General features: G+C 37.8%; 1 protein-coding gene across 2 annotated transcripts in view; it reads left to right on the top strand.

Moving 5' to 3' along the window:
• The window catches only part of COL4A3 (collagen type IV alpha 3 chain), a 61,202-nt gene that overhangs the window by 23,367 nt on the left and 18,447 nt on the right, over positions 1-19,388 (top strand). For both annotated transcript variants that reach the window (XR_004753250.1, XM_035334688.1), the window contains exons 13-32: positions 833-910; positions 1,839-1,901; positions 2,132-2,188; positions 4,081-4,125; positions 5,560-5,613; positions 6,016-6,057; positions 7,399-7,486; positions 9,039-9,074; positions 9,443-9,607; positions 10,736-10,828; positions 11,942-12,037; positions 12,406-12,476; positions 13,552-13,740; positions 14,703-14,871; positions 15,605-15,697; positions 16,047-16,151; positions 16,692-16,789; positions 17,792-17,942; positions 18,082-18,195; positions 18,660-18,827. Coding sequence is in view for 1 of the 2 variants with exons in the window: in XM_035334688.1 (XP_035190579.1) it covers positions 833-910; positions 1,839-1,901; positions 2,132-2,188; positions 4,081-4,125; positions 5,560-5,613; positions 6,016-6,057; positions 7,399-7,486; positions 9,039-9,074; positions 9,443-9,607; positions 10,736-10,828; positions 11,942-12,037; positions 12,406-12,476; positions 13,552-13,740; positions 14,703-14,871; positions 15,605-15,697; positions 16,047-16,151; positions 16,692-16,789; positions 17,792-17,942; positions 18,082-18,195; positions 18,660-18,827 (1,975 nt within the window). In the remaining variant the exon portion in view is untranslated. The remainder of the gene's footprint in view (positions 1-832; positions 911-1,838; positions 1,902-2,131; positions 2,189-4,080; positions 4,126-5,559; positions 5,614-6,015; positions 6,058-7,398; positions 7,487-9,038; positions 9,075-9,442; positions 9,608-10,735; positions 10,829-11,941; positions 12,038-12,405; positions 12,477-13,551; positions 13,741-14,702; positions 14,872-15,604; positions 15,698-16,046; positions 16,152-16,691; positions 16,790-17,791; positions 17,943-18,081; positions 18,196-18,659; positions 18,828-19,388) is intronic.

Genomic DNA, 19,388 nt, shown 5'->3' with positions numbered 1-19,388 from the left:
ACATCTCTTTGGTGTCAGCCCTCACGATGCTAGCAAACCTCTCAGATGTTGAGGAAATATTGAATGGTTTGTCGGTCGTGGTTTCACTTTGTATCCTATATAATTTACATTCATAGAAATGACTGAAAAAATACATTGTCTCTCAGGACCTCAATGTGGTGTTGGAAGGCCAGTGTAGTCAGTCTGAGTGTCCTTATAGCACCCTTTTAAGAACTTGGAGCATCTCACAGTTCAGCTAATTGACCTGCACAGATTCAGTTGTGGACTGAAACATCACTGTCTGACAGTGGGATTGATTTTAATTGATTACTACCAGAAACATGCTAGAAGTTTCCTGGCAAAATCTCTAGAAACATAACTTATTATTCATTCAAAGATCATATTTAAGACTTGCCCTGTTCTAAAAGACGCTTCTTCAAAAAGTGCACTGTAATACCATTTTAGGTCAAGAGTACATAAAAGCTAATTTTACCTGACAGCAACATGTGACAATCATCTACTGATAGTATACAGACTGCAATTCTGAGGATGTCACTGAAGATGCCCACATATTTTTGATAAGTGACTTAATCAAATTGGGAGAAAACTGATAATTGTTTTAATTATCAGAGAAATTTTAACTAATTTAGAGATAAAATTGTATTAAAAACACTCTTAAGGTAATTCTAGATACTTTAAAAGAAGTCAGTATATGCATTTTTAGATTTCTAACCTAGGAGAAGGCTTGAAAAGTTTTTATGTCAAAAAATGTCAAAAGCATAGCAGTAGTAATTTGAAAGAAAGACAAAAAACACACAGCTTATAATTGCTTCATTTTTATCTTTCTTTTAAGGGTGACACTGGATTAACTGGACCCCCTGGACCACCAGGAACCGTTATCGTGACATTAAGTGGACCAGACAACATGACGGTAATAAAATTGTCAAAGATGACATTTAGATAAGCCATCTTACTGTTTTTTACTTTGTGCAGGACATCTTCATCTTCGTTGTTCTGATTACATTTCCTTTCATCCATCCTAACTTTTTTCAGATTTATTTAGGTTGATGCAAATCTCTTCTTAGAGCATATCTATTTGGCTCAGCCGAGGCCTGTATATTCATACACTTATCTGAACGATTCCAGTGGAACGTTAAATGCTCATTAGTAACCCATCTGCTGTGGATCTCTGAGTACATGGAAAGTAAATCACTTATAGCTTCACCAAATCAACACAAGTTTTTTGACTGGCCATCAAAGCCACAGCTGTGATGCCCTCTGGGCCTCGTCACTGAAAATATCAGGACTCCGAGCTACTGAGTTTCACAAAAGCTTACAAGTTGTTCATACACATTTCAAAGTTTGTTTTCTCATGTTTTCCCTGGAATGTGAGTAATCACAAAAAGTGTTGGAAGAACAATGAGTATTTGAGAAAGGAAATACTCTGAATCAGCTTTCATTTTAAATAATGTTCTGTGCATTAAGAATCTTGCATTTTGTCCTTTTATAGTACTTAGACAGCAGTTCTTGATACTTGGTTTTATATGTTCACATGTTAACTGAAACAACTCTTCAACCCGGTTCTAAATATTTACTTATTTAAGCTACACCTAATCCATGGAGTTTTCAAAACTTCTCTGTTATGGGCTAAAATAAAAAGCGATCAAAAATCAAAATTATATTGGGGAGGAACTTTGCTGATGCAAATTTCTGTTTCTTTTAGTCATTTAAGTAGAACTATTTATGCTTAAGTAAGCTTGTTAGTAAGGTTTGGCTTTCCTATTTGTAACACACAAATGTTTTCGTAAGCACAGAAACATCCCAGAGACCATGCTAGATTTTGACTTTCTGTGTAATAGGACCTGAAAGGAGAGAAAGGGGAAAAAGGATCAAGAGGACTTCCAGGACCAATGGGGTTTACAGTAAGTGACCAGAATGAATCCCTTAAACCCAGACATTCAGACAGCATTACCTAGTAAATGCTACTCTTTAGAGTCCCATATTTATGCTATTTATTCTGACCTTTAAATATAAATACCTATTGATGACATTATATTTGTACTTTTTTAAATATTAAAAAATGATCAAAGATGTATTTAATTTGGAAAGTGTGACCACAATTATGTATATTTTGATGGTGTTTTTGTTACAGGGGCCAGTTGGTGATTCTCAAAGTGAAAAGGGTGACCGAGGAGAACCCGGAGCACAGGTATGTGGAAAAAGCACTTATATATATGTTAGAGAATTAAATAGGAAGGTACCACTTGAAATGACTTTCAAATTTTCACATAAAAACTTCTCAACAAAAGGGTGCTGCTCATGGTAACTAAACCTGTATGAATTTCTAACAGTGTACCAATTTATAATAAAAAATTTGTAGCCTTCTATTAAAATTTATAACCCTAAAATACTCATAATAATGTTTTGTGGTATTTTTCTGAACAAAACATTCTAATTCCTCAATTTCAAATAAATTTTCAAAGCAATATTAAGAAATATCTCTTATCTGAGATGTATAATATAAACACATTTTTAAACTTTTCCATACTTATTGTGGCTATAATAAATTTTCTTATGCAAGAAATGGTAACAGTGGAAGACTTGTACTATCTATAGATTGTGCTTTCTTCAGTTGTGTGGTGCTTTAACAATGATGATGCTGTAGACCAGCCCAACGTTTATTTTTATTATTCCTATGCATTATGAAAAATTAAAGCAGTAACTCAGACAAAAATTTAAAGTACCAAAAGTTCTTGCTATCCAGGATGTATTGTCAGTTTTCTATCTTGTGTGTTCTGTTTTATGGTAACAGTATGCAAAACTTTACTAGAACACTTCTTAATTGACCTTTCACATCCTCTTTTCTGGATAAAGTAGTAGAGCACTCTTGCTTTCCTGGCTGTTGACATTGAAGAATGCTAAGAAAATACAAATACAAACATTGACTGACCAGCTTTTCTAAAAAGAAAACAAAATTATTACTACAATATACCAAGTAACTGTGAATTTCATGTTCTAGAAAAAAGGATCATTTTGTGCAACTAAGTTTGAGTCACTAGTGATACCACTTCCAGCTCCCCCTCTTCTCCTCCAGAGTATCACCTTTGGTTAAGTTCTGCCATCTCTTCAGTGTTACTGGTTTTTCTGATGCTTACATCATAATTCATGGTCTGATTTTTTTTTTTTAAGTTATTTTAATTTTCTTGTACTTATTCTGTGCAAAATAAATCTCTGAAATGTACTTTCTTTCCTGTCGTTCTGAACTCATAATCTTTCACCCCCCTTTATCATGCTACCTTCCTGCTACTTTAACAAACCAACTTTTCCTGATTTCTGCCTTCAGGGTGGCAAGTTAAGGTATCCATAATTATTTTGTCATTTACTTCTGGTTTTGCTCTCCATTTTTCCCCCTCCTCTGCCTTCTCGTCATTTTCTTTTTTAACAAAAAAACATTTTTTTGTTGTTGTTGTTTTAAGTTGTTTAACTTCATGCGTAGTTGCCACACTAGAAGCCAGGATGCCAGCAGAAAGCTGCCACAATGTGCTGTACGCTGTGGAAAACAGCAGATATGTCTGGCACGCTGCCTTCTCCTGTTCTCACTTTTCCATTTGCTGCCCTACTTCCTTTACCTTTGAAGTGCAGTCCCTATTCTTCTTCATTAAATAGTTTCTCTTCAAACCATCTCGTAAGCCCAAGTCCTGTAAGTCTTTCATATCTTTTCCCCTTTGGTATCTTTCCATGCTCATTACTAGAAGGACTATTAGCCGCTGTATTGTTTGATCATAGCTTGTCTTGCTCCTGCAGGGACCTCGTTTTGCACCAAGCTTTGTGTACTTCCCTGGCACTTTGTGCTGTTGAAGTGTCTACCTCAGCTAATTCTCCAAAGGAGAAGGAATGTCCAGGGAATATCTTTCTCTGTTTTTCTAAACATTAATTCTGATTAGAAATAATGAACATTTAGTAAACAGCCTAAAAGCTTTTCAGAATTAGTAAGAACCTAAAGTACAGTTGCAAGCACAGCATTTAATTGTTATTCTCTTAGAATGCAATGACACCTCTTTAGTTCTTTTTTTTTTTTATTGTTATTATTTTCCTCTCTAGGGCAAACCTGGAAAAGAAGGTGCCCCAGGTCCACCTGGCTTACCGGTAATGAAGGAAGCCTTCAAAAGGTCTTTTAAGTAACAGTCATCTTTTTTTGGTGGTCATATCTTTCTGTCACAGCTTCTTCACGTTGTGAAATGTGTCTGGGAATGTTGATTTGCATACATGGTGAAACATTACTTTTCACTAAACTGCACTAAGGACATGCTGTGTACCTATAGATGTGTGCAGGAGAGAGAGGTTTGCTACATAGATCTTGTTGCTTCTGTGTAAAACAAAAAGACCTGTTGTTTGCTTCTCACTGTTAAATGAGTTTGAGATGGAGGTCAAAAGAACACTTAGTTATGCAAAATTCCCAATTTTCATTCTGGTTGGTCACGTTGAAATATTTGCAAAAGAGCTATATCTTCCCTCCAGAAATCAAGAAGCAAAATGAATCATTTTAATCACTAGAATCAAAGACATCCTTTAAAAGGAGAAGCTATAGTCAATGTCACAACCATCTTGGCCTAAAGTGAGATGACTGATAGGTACTAAAATCATCCTTTTGGAGGAAGTACCAAAATGTAGTTCGTAAAATATATCATTTCATACCCAACATGATCTCATTTGTATACTGGTTCAAAAGCTCAAGTTGTTGAATTGTCCTTAGAATGCTTATTCAATCGGTTAAATATCAGTTCTTCTCTAAATAATTCACTTCCACTTTAATGATATCATTAGGGTCACAATGACCTTACAAAAATCTTAGCAGAATTCTTATTGTTGGTATAACCCATTTCATAAATATCTAAGTAAAAACATTGTGTCAAAACAACTGTAGCACCCAGTCTAAACACATTCCAGTCTGACAAAAAAACTTGGAATGACAGTCTGCAAGACTCTACTGCCTTATTAGTCAGCTAACAGAAAAAAGCCTTCTGTCATGAAAAAGACATGTCATTGTTCTGTTCCCATTTCTGCCTTTTACCAGCTAGGGGTGCATTCAGCTCCATAAACCTCTGCAAAATCCTTTTTTTACAATATGTGCGCTTGCAGATAGTGCAGACTGCTGCTAAGGCTATTTTCCCTCCTGGTCTTGCTGACACCCTTCAGTAGACACTAGCTGGACAAGGTCTGCGAGATGGAGTTGATGAATATGGGAATATCACATTGTGTTCAGTTTCTCCTCTTTCAGGAACAGCAGTTTACAGAGGGAGGAAAAACCAGAGCCTCTTACACTTGTGTTATCTGGAGGGGCTTCATCTTGGGATTGGTAGAATGTGCCATTATAAAGGCAGGTTTGGATATGAGACCTGTGGTGTTGCCTGCAGACGTGGAAATTTGCCCCATACTGAGTGTTTCCCTGGAATTTCTTCCTCTGAGCAAGTCATATTCATGTTGCCATTGCCCTGAAAGATTAAAGCTTTCAATTTAAAATTTGATTGATGACAGTGCTAAAAGACTTTTTCTCATAAAATTGTATACTGTCATCTGCAGGGACAAAAGGGTGAGCAGGGCAAACCAGGAGTGGCTGGCAGACAAGGAGCTAAGGTATTGTCTAATGCTTTTGTTGTTTTTGAGGATGAGGATAAGGTATGTTTGGGGGTTGTTATATATTCTTTTTAATCACTGTCAGTACAATATGTTTGTACATAGCCAATATGTGTACAAGATGACAAGTAATGATATTGCGGAATGGGGAATTGGTCAGCTGAAATAGATGATGTGCATGAACTGGTGTCCATCTTTGCCTGCTAGTGTACTCCTGTAGTTTTTGGAGCATGTGGCTGAGCAGCTGTGGCAGGAACAGAGGACAGGGGGCTGAAGGACTGGTCAGGAGTAGAAGTCCTTTAATGTTATAAGCTGTGTACTGAAATGACAGTGGATATCAAATGTCATGTCATGTATTCTTTTTAATAAATAAATTTAACCACTTTCTGTCCTCTAATGAAGGGGATAAAAGGCAACACTGGTCCACCTGGAGCTTGTGGTCGAGTAAGTGTAAATTATCTTCATCATGTCATTTGTGTAAACCATTAAAATAAGTCAGACTGACTGTATGTAGCAATAATGGATGCCATGATTGGGGTATGTCATTCTCAAAGTACTGTTATTGCTGGACATCTCAAAGGCATGGCATCTCCCTTCATGTAGAACTGGATGGAAGATCAACACCTGGTTAGATTTCCCTCATTTCCAGCAGTTTTGGCAGGAGACTGGACTATCACAGAACAGTTACAAACACTGCTGGAGTTGATTTTTTTAAATCAACTAATCAGTTCCAGAGCAGGTGTTTTTAATTTGAAAATCCCAAGGTTCTTCATTAAAAAACAAAATCAAAAACCCATCAAACTAACAGATACTATGAGTACAATTTCTTTCTCTAGTTATGCTGTATCTTCAGTGTCCTTCTATAAGGCCCTGTGTGCGTCTAATGGAAACCTTCTGCTCAAGTTGTTCAAAAAGAAACAACTTTAAATAAACTGAATGAATTGTGATATTGACAGAGTACTAAAAACCACTGCTTTTCAAAAAATCAGTAGAACAAGAATAGAAATTGTATATTTTATGCTGTTTTTTATGCCTTTTAAAAATGGTGTTTTAGTAGTCCATTTAAATTTTAGTGTGACATTTATGTGTCAAGGCACAACTCTTATCATAATCTTACTTTCAGGTAAAGGTGCCCATTCAGAATAATCCAGAAAAGAGCAAAAATTTGTAGTTAGAAAAAAGTAGAGATATAGCTAATAGCATTTTGATTCTGCCTGTCATTTATATAAATTTTGAAATGTCATCATATTAAAGTATAATAAATTGAGACTATTAATTTCATAGGAATTAATTTTGTATGCATTTGTGATTTAACTCGTTGATTTTTGTCTGTTTTCATGTATGATTACTTAAAAGAGTAGTTTCTGTATAGCTGAATCTGATTTGAAGCAGTAGAATAGACTTTATAATTCCTAGAGGTTTCTGTCAGGAATATTTTCTGTCTTATGCTAATATAATATTGCTGATTGGGTCTTTAAATCCCAATCTGCCTGTATAATTGCATCCACAGGCAGAGGAATTCTTTGGGAGTTAAGGAACTGGTCAGGAAATCCCAGCCCCCTCTATTTGTACAGGTCGTTTGGCATTATCTGTGTGTAACAATTGTGATTTAATTTCTGACTACTTGTGAGTAATTAGCATGTGATTAGGAAGGTCTCATGGTGTCACAGAATTGGAAGCATGAATAAGGTCATAACACTGTACTAACCAAATGGTTTGTATGAGGCATTGTGCTTTTCCCTTCATTCTTACTATTTGTTCTTTTCTTACAATCTTTCTATTAAGACAGAGTATTATGATAATGTAGTTGGTGATAAGGGAGATGAAGGACCCCCTGGACCTCCAGGACCAAAAGGTCAGCGTGGTATGCCTGGTGAGTAGCATATCAAGACAATGATCTTTTAGCATGATGTTGTGGTGTAACCCCACAGGCAGCTAAGCACCCCACAGCCGTTCACTCACTCCCTTGCCAAGTGGAATGGGGGAGAAAATATTTTTAAAAAAAAGAGGTAAAACTTGTGGATTGAGATAAAGACAGTGTAATAGGACAGAAAGGAAGGGAAAAGAATAATGATAATAATAATGATATATACAAAAAAGTGGTGCTCAATGCAATTGTTCACCACCCTCCAACCAATGCCCAGTCAGTCCCTGAGCAGTGGCCCCTCTCCCAGCTGACCACCCCAGTTCTTATTGCTGCTATGGAATATCCCTTTTGGGCCAGCTCTCCCTGTTGCGTCCCCTCCCAGCTTCTTGTGCACCCCCAGCCTGCTCACTGGCAGGGTGATGTGAGAAGCTGACAAGTCCTTGGCTCTGTCTAAGTACTGCTCTGCAACAACTAAAACATGAGTGTGTTGTCAGTATTACGTTTCTCCTAAATCCAAAGCACAGCACATACCAGCCTCTCTGAAGCAAATTAACTCTGTCTCAGAAGCCAGGACATGGGGTCTGTTTATTCAAAGGGCTTGTTCCAGGCTAGGTTTCTGAGCACACAGCAACCTGCTTCCGCCTTTCCAAGAGTATTTCCAAATTACTCCCATCAAATTTATCCTGAGATGTGTAGTAAGATTTCTCTAAAAATAATGAAGCTGGCATATGTCTTGTGCACATAATTGAGTGGAGCACCTAAGCTCACTCACATCCTTTATAATGACCTTAGTGGATTACTGCATCAGTGTTGCTTATGTATGCCATAGACAAAACACCAGAGCTTTAAGTCATAAAAGGCCATACTATTTTTGTAGCTTTCAGAGTTTCTTATGCCATTTTTATTGCCTGTTTTTGTTTAGTTTGGCCATGCTGTAAAATTAAAATATCTTGAATTATTATTGGTGCTGTATCACAATGTAATAATAACTTGTGGGCTGAACACCAAGGCAGCATGTTGTGAGCTATACCTCATACTCACCCAGCAAATGCTTGCCTACTGTATTTTGGTGTTCTGTTCTTATGAATATTCATGTGTGCAAGTGATCACGTTGCATCCCGTGAATACCCTTTGTTTTAATAAATCTATTTACATGCATCCAAGGGATGACAAGAGGAGAGTTGAGCCTTGCAAAGATAATGCATTTTTTAAGAAATGGTATCTCTATTCCAGCAAGTAATAGTGGCAAAAAAAGAAGGAAATTTGCAGGCCTTTAAGCCCCTCTCAAGTAACTGGTGCATCCCCACCTGAGGATAAATGTGGTGGGTCCTATTCCTACCTCTTGTAAACATCCATATCTTGCCAGATGTCAGTGGGATTTGGCAGTGTGCAACAGTTGCGTAAGTGCTATACAACTACTGAGGTAAAACCAAATTCTTAAAAGATAAAATTCTTAAAAGATAAACTAAGCATAGAATGCAGAAGCACTAAGATTGCAGTCAATGTTACTGAGTGGTGACTTTGCTTAACTCAAGTTCTAAACATGTTGCTTTTGCAGGGCCACAGGGTCCTCCTGGAGGTGCTGGTAGACCAGGTATGTGTAATGAATGCTCCAGTACCACAAAAATTGTTCTTCCTGCTAGTTATACCAAGTCACTGTTGTGAAATCTTAATTTTGGATGTCTGTGAACATATCTCTACATAGCAATAAAATAAAAATAAAAAATGTCAGCCACAAGTTTTGATGAGCCAAGCATGCAAAGAGAGATTAAAGAATATTTTTAAAAATCTTTACATCCTCATTGTGATTATTTAATATATCACAATGTAAAAAAGATTCATGGTATGAACTTTGAAACTGTGTTTGTCTCTAACTCATCCTGCTGAGTACTTGGTTACTTTGCTTTGAAGTTCCTTTTTTTTTTTTTTTCTTCATTTTTGTATTTTTTCCTCTTTGGTTAGGTGTGTCAAGACCTGGTCTGAGAGGTCCCCCGGGATTTCCTGGCCCAAAAGGAAGAAAAGGAGAAAAAGGTCAAGCAGGCTTGTGCATTGTAGGCCCTCCAGGACTTCCTGGGATTACTGGCAGACCTGGTTCCGTTGGATTACCAGGTCCTCCAGGAGAACCAGGTGACATTTCATTATTGTTTAAATAATACACAGCAACAAATCCAGTTATCTGAATTGCTGATGTATGAGATTATATAAATATATGATTTATGGTGTATATCTTGAGTAAAGTGGTTGAATAGTTTTTGGTTTTTTTTTTTGGAAATTTCACTTTAGAATATTAATGAAAAAGCATGTGTAGCAATTGTCTGTGCTCCATTTCTAATGAGGTTCTGTGGGGAAGGTACAATGACTTTCCAGTATATAGATTTCTCATTTTTTTTTTTTTTTTTAACTGTTACTAAAAATATACTACTTAAAAACAGGAAGGACTAATGAGAAAAAAAAAAAAAAAAATCTGTTCTTAACATCAACTGCTCCAAAAATTGCAGTTCATCTGTAAAACTAAATTCAGGAAGGGCCAATATAAAAGTTAGATAAATGACTTGCATGCCTTCCTAGGTCTTAGTGGGCCTTAGAGCAGGCTTGAAGTACTGGCAGCATGAAAACAAAGCAGTAGCAGCTTTGAACCAGCTGAGTAGTTCCAGTTTGAACAACTTTTAGAAGGTGTATTAACCAGGAGTACCTCTTTAACTAGGAGTACAAACATCATATTTCTCATTTATATGTGGTATGGCCAAAGCAAGTTCTTTTCAGAAATAATACCAATGTAATGCTTATCTTTCCTCTCTTAAAATAAAAAATCTGTCCTCCAAATGATTGCCTTAGGAAGAACTCAATATATCATCTGTTTTTTCCAGAGTAATAGTAAATACAGCAGAATAATTCTGATAAGGATACTTGAGCAGGATTAATAATTTACAAATAAAAGACTTCCTTCCAAAGCTGGAAAAGAAAGAATTATGTTTCTGTTAGAATGTAAATACTTCCCAAAGGAGGAACTGTGCTTTTTAAAGGCAGCCCCCTGGCTAGACTGATAAATCCAGCAGTCTGCTGAGATTTACTTTAGAATCATCATATTTTTCGTCAAGTAATTCCAGCTAAAGGAGTATCGGATTTGTCCACGTAGTTCTCTTTTAAATTAATACCGTTCTCCAGATCATCCTTGCACCTTTTTTCTGCATTAGCAAATAGAGAATGTCTGAATAATATGTAAATGTAATGGCGCCATGCTCATTTCATTGACAGGTAGAGTAATATTTAGAACAGGCCCACCAGGACGTCCTGGAGAGCCAGGGTGTGCAGGACCTCCAGGACCTCCAGGAGATATTGGCATGAAAGGTCAGTTACTGTGTTTACAGACTGTTTGAAGGATTGACATAGTGTTCACTCAACAGGGGATAACAAGGTATCAAAAATGTCAGGGAATCTTACAGTCTTGGAGCAAGCCCTTCCATATTCAAGAGTGTGTGTATAAATTAGGAGAAATTAAAACAGAGTGGAAAAAGTTCATGTTCATTCTCAGTACCGGGTTTTGTACATTTTGTTTTCATGTACCATATTTTTTGCGTGGGAGTGTTTTCTCTGAATGTGATCAGGAATGTATCATTATTGACAGTTACTGGCCTTTTCAACTGAAAACTAAGATGCAGAGCTGAAAATTTACTTTTTCCATTTCTACTTCCCTTCTGAAAGCTACCGCTTAGAAGTTGATGGTACAGTCCATTTATCTCCATAGCTCCTCATGAAATTTTGAAATTAATTGACCTCTCAAGCTATTTGATGAGTTCAGAGATTTTTTAAAAATTCATTAGGGATAGCAAGATGTCCTCCCCTTAAAGTAAACAGTGGCTAGGAACAGTGCCTGTGCCAAGCACCAGATGTAAAGCACTGCAGCCAGGGTGTAGATCTTCTCTGGACAATGCATATTACAGGTTGGTGGGGTTTTTGTATTCCCATCTTGTTATGTCAGCACTAACGGTTGTTCTTTGAGAGAAGGTTCATTCTGTAAATATCACCACAGGAACTGCTATTTTTTTTTTTTTGGCTAAATGCCACCTGCCAGTCTTTAAAGTCACTCAGGCTGTTATGAAGCTATGTTAGTTCAAAGCCTGTGTGCCTTTCTTCTCCTGAAAGAATTTGGCCTATCGATAGAGTGACTGTATCCAAATAGCTTACTGAAACCAGACTTGGAAAAACAAACAAACAAACAAAAACTAAAAAAACAAGAGATTTAAACTGGGTGTCCTTATGTTTTCAATTAAATGTAATCAGTTCTGATTCACTGTCTGACCACAGGTGATCTTGTGCTGTGTTGGAGGTGATCTTCCATCAAAATTAAGGTCACATGCCTACTGCTCTTTGACCAAGAGGTGTTGACCACCCTCTATAAAAAAAAAATAACATATTAGTTCAGCTTTGTACAGAACAACTAATGAATTATATTCCTTCTAGGTGATGAAGCTTGCGTGTGTACTGATTGTAGCTATGTTCCGGGAGCACCTGGTCTTCCTGGTTCACCTGGGCCACATGGCCAGGATGGCATCCCTGGTAAATTATCTCAGTGTTTCTAACAGGATGGTAGGAAATGCCACTGCTTTTGCTTTTAGCATGAGGATCAGGACAGGTATGAGTATGTCTGCATCATGCAATATTCCAGATCCCAGAAATAACCCTGAGGTTGTGATGAGTGTGATAGCATAATGAAGCTCCATCTGCTGATGTGAGCACAATCCCTAAAAGAGTTGAAGACTAAATGTTAATGGGCTTTAGGTGCAGCCTGAAGCCAGGTCAGTCTATGCTCATGCAGTGAGTGTGAATGGGAGTAACATACAGTGCTGCATGTGATTATCAGAGCTTGTCAAAATGCATTTCCTTATTTTCTGTTTTATTTACAAAATATGTTTGTTCTTTTGCAGGTAGGGAAGGAACACAGGGTCCCAAAGGAGCTCCAGGTTCTCCCGGAGCACCAGGGTTTCCAGGAGCTCAAGTAAGACTTGCATTTTTCAAATTATTTTTCAGATCCCACAAGAATTTCATAGAAATGTCATGGCCAACGTTAAATGAAGTGTCATACTAGGTGTTATCAACAGTTCTCTGTTGCAGCCTCACCTTCAATATTGTGTACACTTCTGGGCTCCACAATGTAGAAAGGATATTAAGAAACTTGAAAGCTTCCAGAGGAAGACAACAAAGTTGGTATAAAAAAGGCTGGAGGGCATGTCCTATGAGGAGAGGCTGAGGACACTTGGTTTGTCTAGTTTGGATGAAAGAAGGCTAAGAAGAAAACTCATTGCTCTCTACAGCTTCTTGAGTAGGGGAAATGGAGAGAGGTGCTGATCTCTTCACGCCAGTAACCAGTGACAGGATGCGAGGGAACAGCACAGAGCTGTGCCAGGGAAGGGGTTCTGCCTGAATGTTAGGAAGAAGCCCTTTACTGTGAGGGTGATCAAATGCAAGGACAGGCTTCCTAGTGAGGTGGTTGATTGCCCATGTCTGTAAGTGTTCAAGAGGCATTTGGGAAACTTGCTGAAGTGGGAAGGCAAGCACCTGCCACAGACATACTACTTGGTTATTCTAACTTGTGCCTGTAGCAGTAATAATTCTTGGGAGATTACAGAAAACACTGTCCAAAACAAAACTGTCATGCACAAGAACATATTGTGGTGGCTGCCAGACAGGTGCATAATTGCAAGAGCCTGCTAGCAATTTTTTCCAGAAAACTTCCAACAATTTGTGAGCCCAAGATCACTAGAGCCCAGTATGCTGCATGCTTTCAGTTCCACATTGTGCCCTGAGGGGTTAAGAAAAGAGCACAGAAGTTAGCTACAGACAAACAGCTGTGATAGCTGTAGAATCCCTAGGGAGATCTTGTCCTCTCCCATGTCCTCTCTAACCAGATTTTAAGTTTTTTTTTCTTGTCCTTCTGCTTATGCCAGTAGTTGGAGTGGGCAGTTACAGTGAATAAAGATACAAATAAGGAGAACCATTCTTAGATATTTAATTTAAAAAAGAAAACATGAAAATGGTTGACATTTTTAGCATTGAAATTTTCTTTGTTCCAGGGACCTCCAGGTTTTAAAGGAGGTCAAGGACATAAAGGATCAAAAGGTGAGCCAGGATACGTGTATCCAGAAGGGCCAAAAGGTGAGCAAGGAGATCCAGGGTCCAGGGGAGACAAAGGAATAAAAGGTTCAAGTGGATTTCTGGGAAGACCTGGCCCAAAGGGCTTCAAGGGTTCTAAAGGTGAAGAGGTAGGTATGCACTGTTTGCAATTAACATAGAATTCATGAAAAGCTAAGTCAGTGGTTGTATCTTGTATGACCCTCTGTTCTACCTAGCCCAGTACTTTAACTGAATATCATCTGCCTGACTTGGAGGTGCTATGCTCAACTATAGCAACCTATACACATAAGTGGAAACAAAAGAATTAGAATAAATATTCTTATGTAATACCAGGGAGAGATGAGGCTAGTGTGGATGCATGCTGCTGCAAAGCCTCAGCAGTTTATTAGTTTATTGTGCTGTTACTTTGGACATTTGTATTGGAGCGTTATCTTGGATTGCTGTGATGAATAAGACACGGACCAAAACCAAACAAATAAAAATAGTTTTTCTGTTAGTCATAATGTTTAAAGTGAAATAATAGTACAAATAATACCAGTTTGGTCTTCAGGAATTAATTTTCCAGTCAGGGCTGAGAGAAACCACAAAAGCTGCAGGAACTACTTTAAGACTAGCTTTCTTAGAGCAGAGCTCTTGGATCAGCAGAAACAAAAAACTAGCAATTGTTGTTGCACTATGTTGGCTGAGAAACTGTAAAAGTGATTCAGATATTGCTACTTTTAAACCTGACCTCCTAGTACTTAAGGCAAATCAGTGCTGAAATTGTTTTTTTCCCTAATGTGTTTTGAAAATTTAAAAAAAATCATACAACGTAATGCCGTGGTAATTGAAAATCAAGCTGGTTTTGTACTTTTTCAATTTTAATGGAGAGGATGGATGAATGCCCTACAGTTTACAAGCATTGATATTAAAATTCTTATTTTTTTCATCACAAGTAAATTGGTTGAAAAAGTCCTGTTCAATCAGCAGAGCTACTCTGCAGCGAAAATAGTATGAGATCATAGTCGTACAGAGAATCAGGCATTTCGTTGTGAAAGCGGGCATGGAGAGCAAGTAATGCTTGGTATACAGATGTATATATCATTAATAGGGATTGTCTGGTACAAAAGGAGATAGAGGACTACCTGGACTGCCTGGTAATCCTGGTCTCCCTGGAGAGATGGGGCTTCCTGGACCACCAGGATATGGACCACAAGGAGTAAGAGGTTTCAAAGGCTCTAAAGGAGTACCTGGCCCTCCTGGATTGCCTGGACAAGCTGGTTTGTTACTTCCTATTTTACTGTTCTTTACCTATGTTAAAGTTTTAAACTGCAGAGAGAGATTGAAGACAAAGACATAAATTATGAAATGTAGGAAGTTTTTTCTTGGCATGAGATTTACAAAGCATTGCTCCATCTTTTAAAGGAAATTTTTGAATTTTAAATCCAGGGGATTCTGATTCTGGAGATTAGTGCTTATAACTGCAGGGATAAATATACCCATGCTTGTGCTATTGACTGATATAAGATGTGAATTTGTTATCCAAAGGGATTAAATTTTCAGATTGGCTCAATTTGAGTCTTTGTCACTCTTTCTGGGGTTGTCACACTGTATCAGGAAATGCACATGAATTTCTGTTGGAGACCTTGCTAATTGTGAGTTTTGTTTGTTGTTGTTGTTTGTTTAGTCTGTACTGAGGGTCTTCGACCTGATGTTGACCATAACTCATATTCCTTACTTAAAATCATTTTGTGCTCTCTGGGTTTCTGTTAGACGGTAGGAGGGCTGAGAGAAGGGCTTGAGGTGGTCTGGGTGTCAATAAAGTTCTTTTGCTTTATGAAGTCAGGGTTTGAAGGATTTTCAAAATCTGTTGGAGCTTCAGAAAGATGGAAACAATAGAAGACCAGATTTTTAACTGACTAGCTTGCTCATTAATATTTTTAAATTGTAAATGATGTATTTTTAAATTGTCTATTTCCAAACCATAAGACTTTGATAATGTATTTGCTGAAGGTCTGAAAGGAGAGACCAGTAGGATAACTCCATTGCCTGCATTGCCAGGACCTCAAGGACCAGATGGTTTACCTGGACCCCCAGGGGTGCCTGGTGAGTATGTTTGCTCAAAGGACAAAGTTAGAGATGACCTGATTGGGATTTCTCTACCAACTCTGGCCAAATAAAACTGTTGGGTTATTTTGAGAGAACTCTATGAAGGATTTCATATCAAGGGCAGATTGCATAAAGACTTAACAGACTTGTGCACGCATTGATACTGAGAAAGCAGAGATAACAATTAGCATTTTAGCTACTGTGGAGGAAAAATAGTGTCTAAGTTCTAATGATACCATCTACACTGATGTCCTAATTAATAATGATAAGCTGGAAAACACCCCGTCATTACGTGTTGAAGTTCCGTGGTAAGATGGACTGCGATTTACTTATTTTCTTTGAACAGGTAGGGTTGGAACAATTGGTCAGCCAGGTGATCCAGGACATCCAGGGCCAACAGGTGACACAGGCTTTCCAGGGCTTGGGTTTCCTGGAAACCCAGGTCCAAAAGGTAAAATACACTTTTTGATATTGTTTAAAAACAAAAACAAAACAAAACTAACAAACAAACAACAAAAAAAAACACTTTTTCTACTTTTTTCTTTTTTAATCTGGATTGACAACAATCATCTTTATAAAAAAAAAATGAATTAGCATTAATCAGATGGTTTTTAGCACTCTTGTAATTTACTGCCTTTGAGGGGGTTTTGTGGTTTTCTTTGTTTTTGAAATAGTTTGAAGTATTTCAGAGAAATAGAATATTACAACTATTACAATGTAATTTTTTGAAGAGAACAGTGAGAACTGGCATCAGAAGGGGTTCACTCCAAATCAGTTACTTAATGCAGGATGTTTTTGAAGCAATTAACTGAGCAGTGTTACAGTGAGTGTTGAGTGAAGATGCAATGTGTCAAATGTGTATCAGGATTTCGTTTTCAGCTCTTGTAACCTAGGATAGTGCAGATATCCATAACCACATCCATACAAATACCCCTTTATAAAATAAGGTGGTAAATATAGCATTTGTACAGCCTTATAATTCCTTTTGCAGGAGATAAGGGACTTACTGGAGGCAGAGGATCCCCAGGTTGTGAAGGAAAAATTGGAGAGCCAGGCCGAGCTGGAAATCTGGGACAACCAGGAGAAAAGGTTTGACTAGAAATACAGCACAGACATTTCCATAGGTCCCATTCATTAACTGTGACATTGAGCAAATAAATTAATAAGTGCATGGAAAATAAGAGTTCCTGTATTTGCTAACCAGTGATGCACAAACTGTAAAATGAAATATTTTATGAAAGAGGTTGTCAAGGCAAATTTTAACTAGAGATACAGGATTTCAAAACTCCCAAGTTGTTGGGATGTTTTGATACTTCAATTTTCAAAGCATAAGAAAGCTATTGCATTATTACCTACTCTGTGCTTGAAACCACAGAACAGCTGGATTTGGAGTGACCTTTGTGGTCCAAATATATAATCAATGACTGGTATAATCTCAGCTCTACTGGCCTGTTTTAAGAACATATTGATTTACTCGTATTCAAAACTAGCACCCAAAACAACAAGCAGTTTGGTCAGCCAATAAGAAAAAACATTTCAACTTTTCCTGTCAGGGAATAGACTTTGGTTATTTATCATAAAAACAGTCTTCACAGAAAACAATGTTCAGAAGAATGACGGGGGTAAAAATGCAATAACTAAGTATTCTGAGACATATCTGGGTGCTGACTTTGATTATTTCAATAAATATTATGATGAAAATATAACTCCATGTAAAATAAAGGAAAAATTGTATTTGCACAAACTTTTACATATAGGTCCAACACCTTACATAGTTACAACAAGCATCATAATGCAGTAACAGCCAAAGAGAAGGAGATGTCTCGTAATGCTCAGGACTAATTTCTTAGAGCAATGAGACAGTTCAAAAGCTGTTTAGACAAATTAATCTTCTGGTGTGGAATCTGCAGGTGGTCAATAAGGAACATCCAGTGATCTACTAAACTAGAGCCATTGCAAATGTGAAAGATCCCCAGGGAATGGAGGTGATAATCCTAATTAAAGAAACCAGTTGATTGCGGGGTGGAAAGAATATTTTGGCAGACTTGCAAAACGTAGCACATGTGTATTGTTTACATCTCTGTGTTGCAGGGGGACCCAGGCACAATTATTCATGGAGAGCCAGGCAGACTTGGTTCACCAGGAGGTCATGGCATTCCTGGTCCAAAAGGTGATACGGGATTTCCAGGACTTCCAGGCCTACCAGGACATGCTGGACATGATGGCGATGAAGGCCTAAGAGGTACTGCGCTCAAACAAGCACGAGATACACAGCAAGTTACCTCCCTATGTTAAGGAAAGGGAAACCAAGTCAAACAGTGCTCACTCAAAGCCTCAAACTACTATCTAAATGATTATGAAACTAATCTCCTTTCTTTTAGGAGATCCTGGTCCACCTGGAATTCCAGGGGATCCAGGTTTTCCAGGGAAACCTGCTGAGTGTCTTACTGGCCGTCCAGGTTTGCCAGGTGGCCAGGGAGCTACAGGCCCACCAGGTAGGACCTTCCAAATCAAATGTGCCATTTGGCTGGGTGACTGGGTTATATTTTTGCCTTCAAACGTCCTGAGGGACCTAAGTTGTTTATGGATATTGGTTATAGGTTACTATGCAACATCACATTTAAAAGATGCATTGTCTGCGGATTGGAGGAAAACACATGTACTAATTAAAATGGATTAAGATTGTTTCATCCTGTGGGGGAATGAAAGTGCATACTCTGGAGTGTTTAGAGGATGAATGCAGAATTGGTGGGGTGTTTGTTTTGTTTTATTTTTGTCTCTACTGTCTTTTTTTCTTTTAAATCTCTTCAAGATCTCCTGAATTGTATATTATCTTATATAGATTTACTGTATAGCCCTCAACCAGGCTCAAGAAGAGCTTGATGCTCATGATGGCAAGATAGAGATGAAGGTTTCCAGCAAGAAGTATCCTATATATACTGTCGTGCTTTTTTCTTAGGAGGAAGAGGTTCATTAGGTTCAAAAGGAAAACTTGGTCCTCCTGGCTTGGGTATCCCAGGAATCTATGGAAAACCGGGGGAACCTGGCTTAATTGGTCTTCAGGGAAACACAGGATTACCTGGTCTCAAGGGACAGTCTGGAAGACCAGGAATTGATGGTGTGCCAGGTAAGGATTCCCCAAATACCTGTTTTGACATAGAAAATTAGTCAGTCTCTGCAAAAAGTAGTCATGCTAACATGCCATCAACTGTAAATCGAGGATGCAGAAATATTTTTCCATTAGCAGCTTTCATATATACATTTATATAATCTATATGGGAAACAAGTCAGTCGTCATTCCCTGAATGACTAGCATATCTTGAAGCTGTGAGGACACAATAGTACTGAATTTTCTATAGCACTCCACTTGGAATAGAAAACTACTTCCCATTGTTTTCTGTACTGCAGTGTTCTTGCAACAGGACACTAACTAGTTCAAAGTATTCCCAGCATAATGAAAGTGTAAGGTAAGATCTTACTCAGCATCCCTTTTGAAATAGATGGCTTGTTAATGCTTTCTCTTTTTCTGGAAAACAAAGCAAAATAAAATAAAACAAAAAAACACCAAGATTCTGAGTCTATGAGAGTTGTGACTCAGATCAGACTCAGTCATGTTAACCAGAGCTGACTTTACTTAAAGTAAGTAATCCCCATAGGTTTTGTTTTGTTTTTAAATGTGTTCAAACTT

This window comes from Oxyura jamaicensis, chromosome 9 (assembly GCF_011077185.1).
Source record: "Oxyura jamaicensis isolate SHBP4307 breed ruddy duck chromosome 9, BPBGC_Ojam_1.0, whole genome shotgun sequence".
In the NCBI taxonomy this organism is placed as follows: Eukaryota; Metazoa; Chordata; class Aves; order Anseriformes; family Anatidae; genus Oxyura; species Oxyura jamaicensis.
The sequence above is the reverse complement of the archived record's forward strand: the minus strand, read 5'-3'. Positions and strand labels throughout refer to the sequence as shown.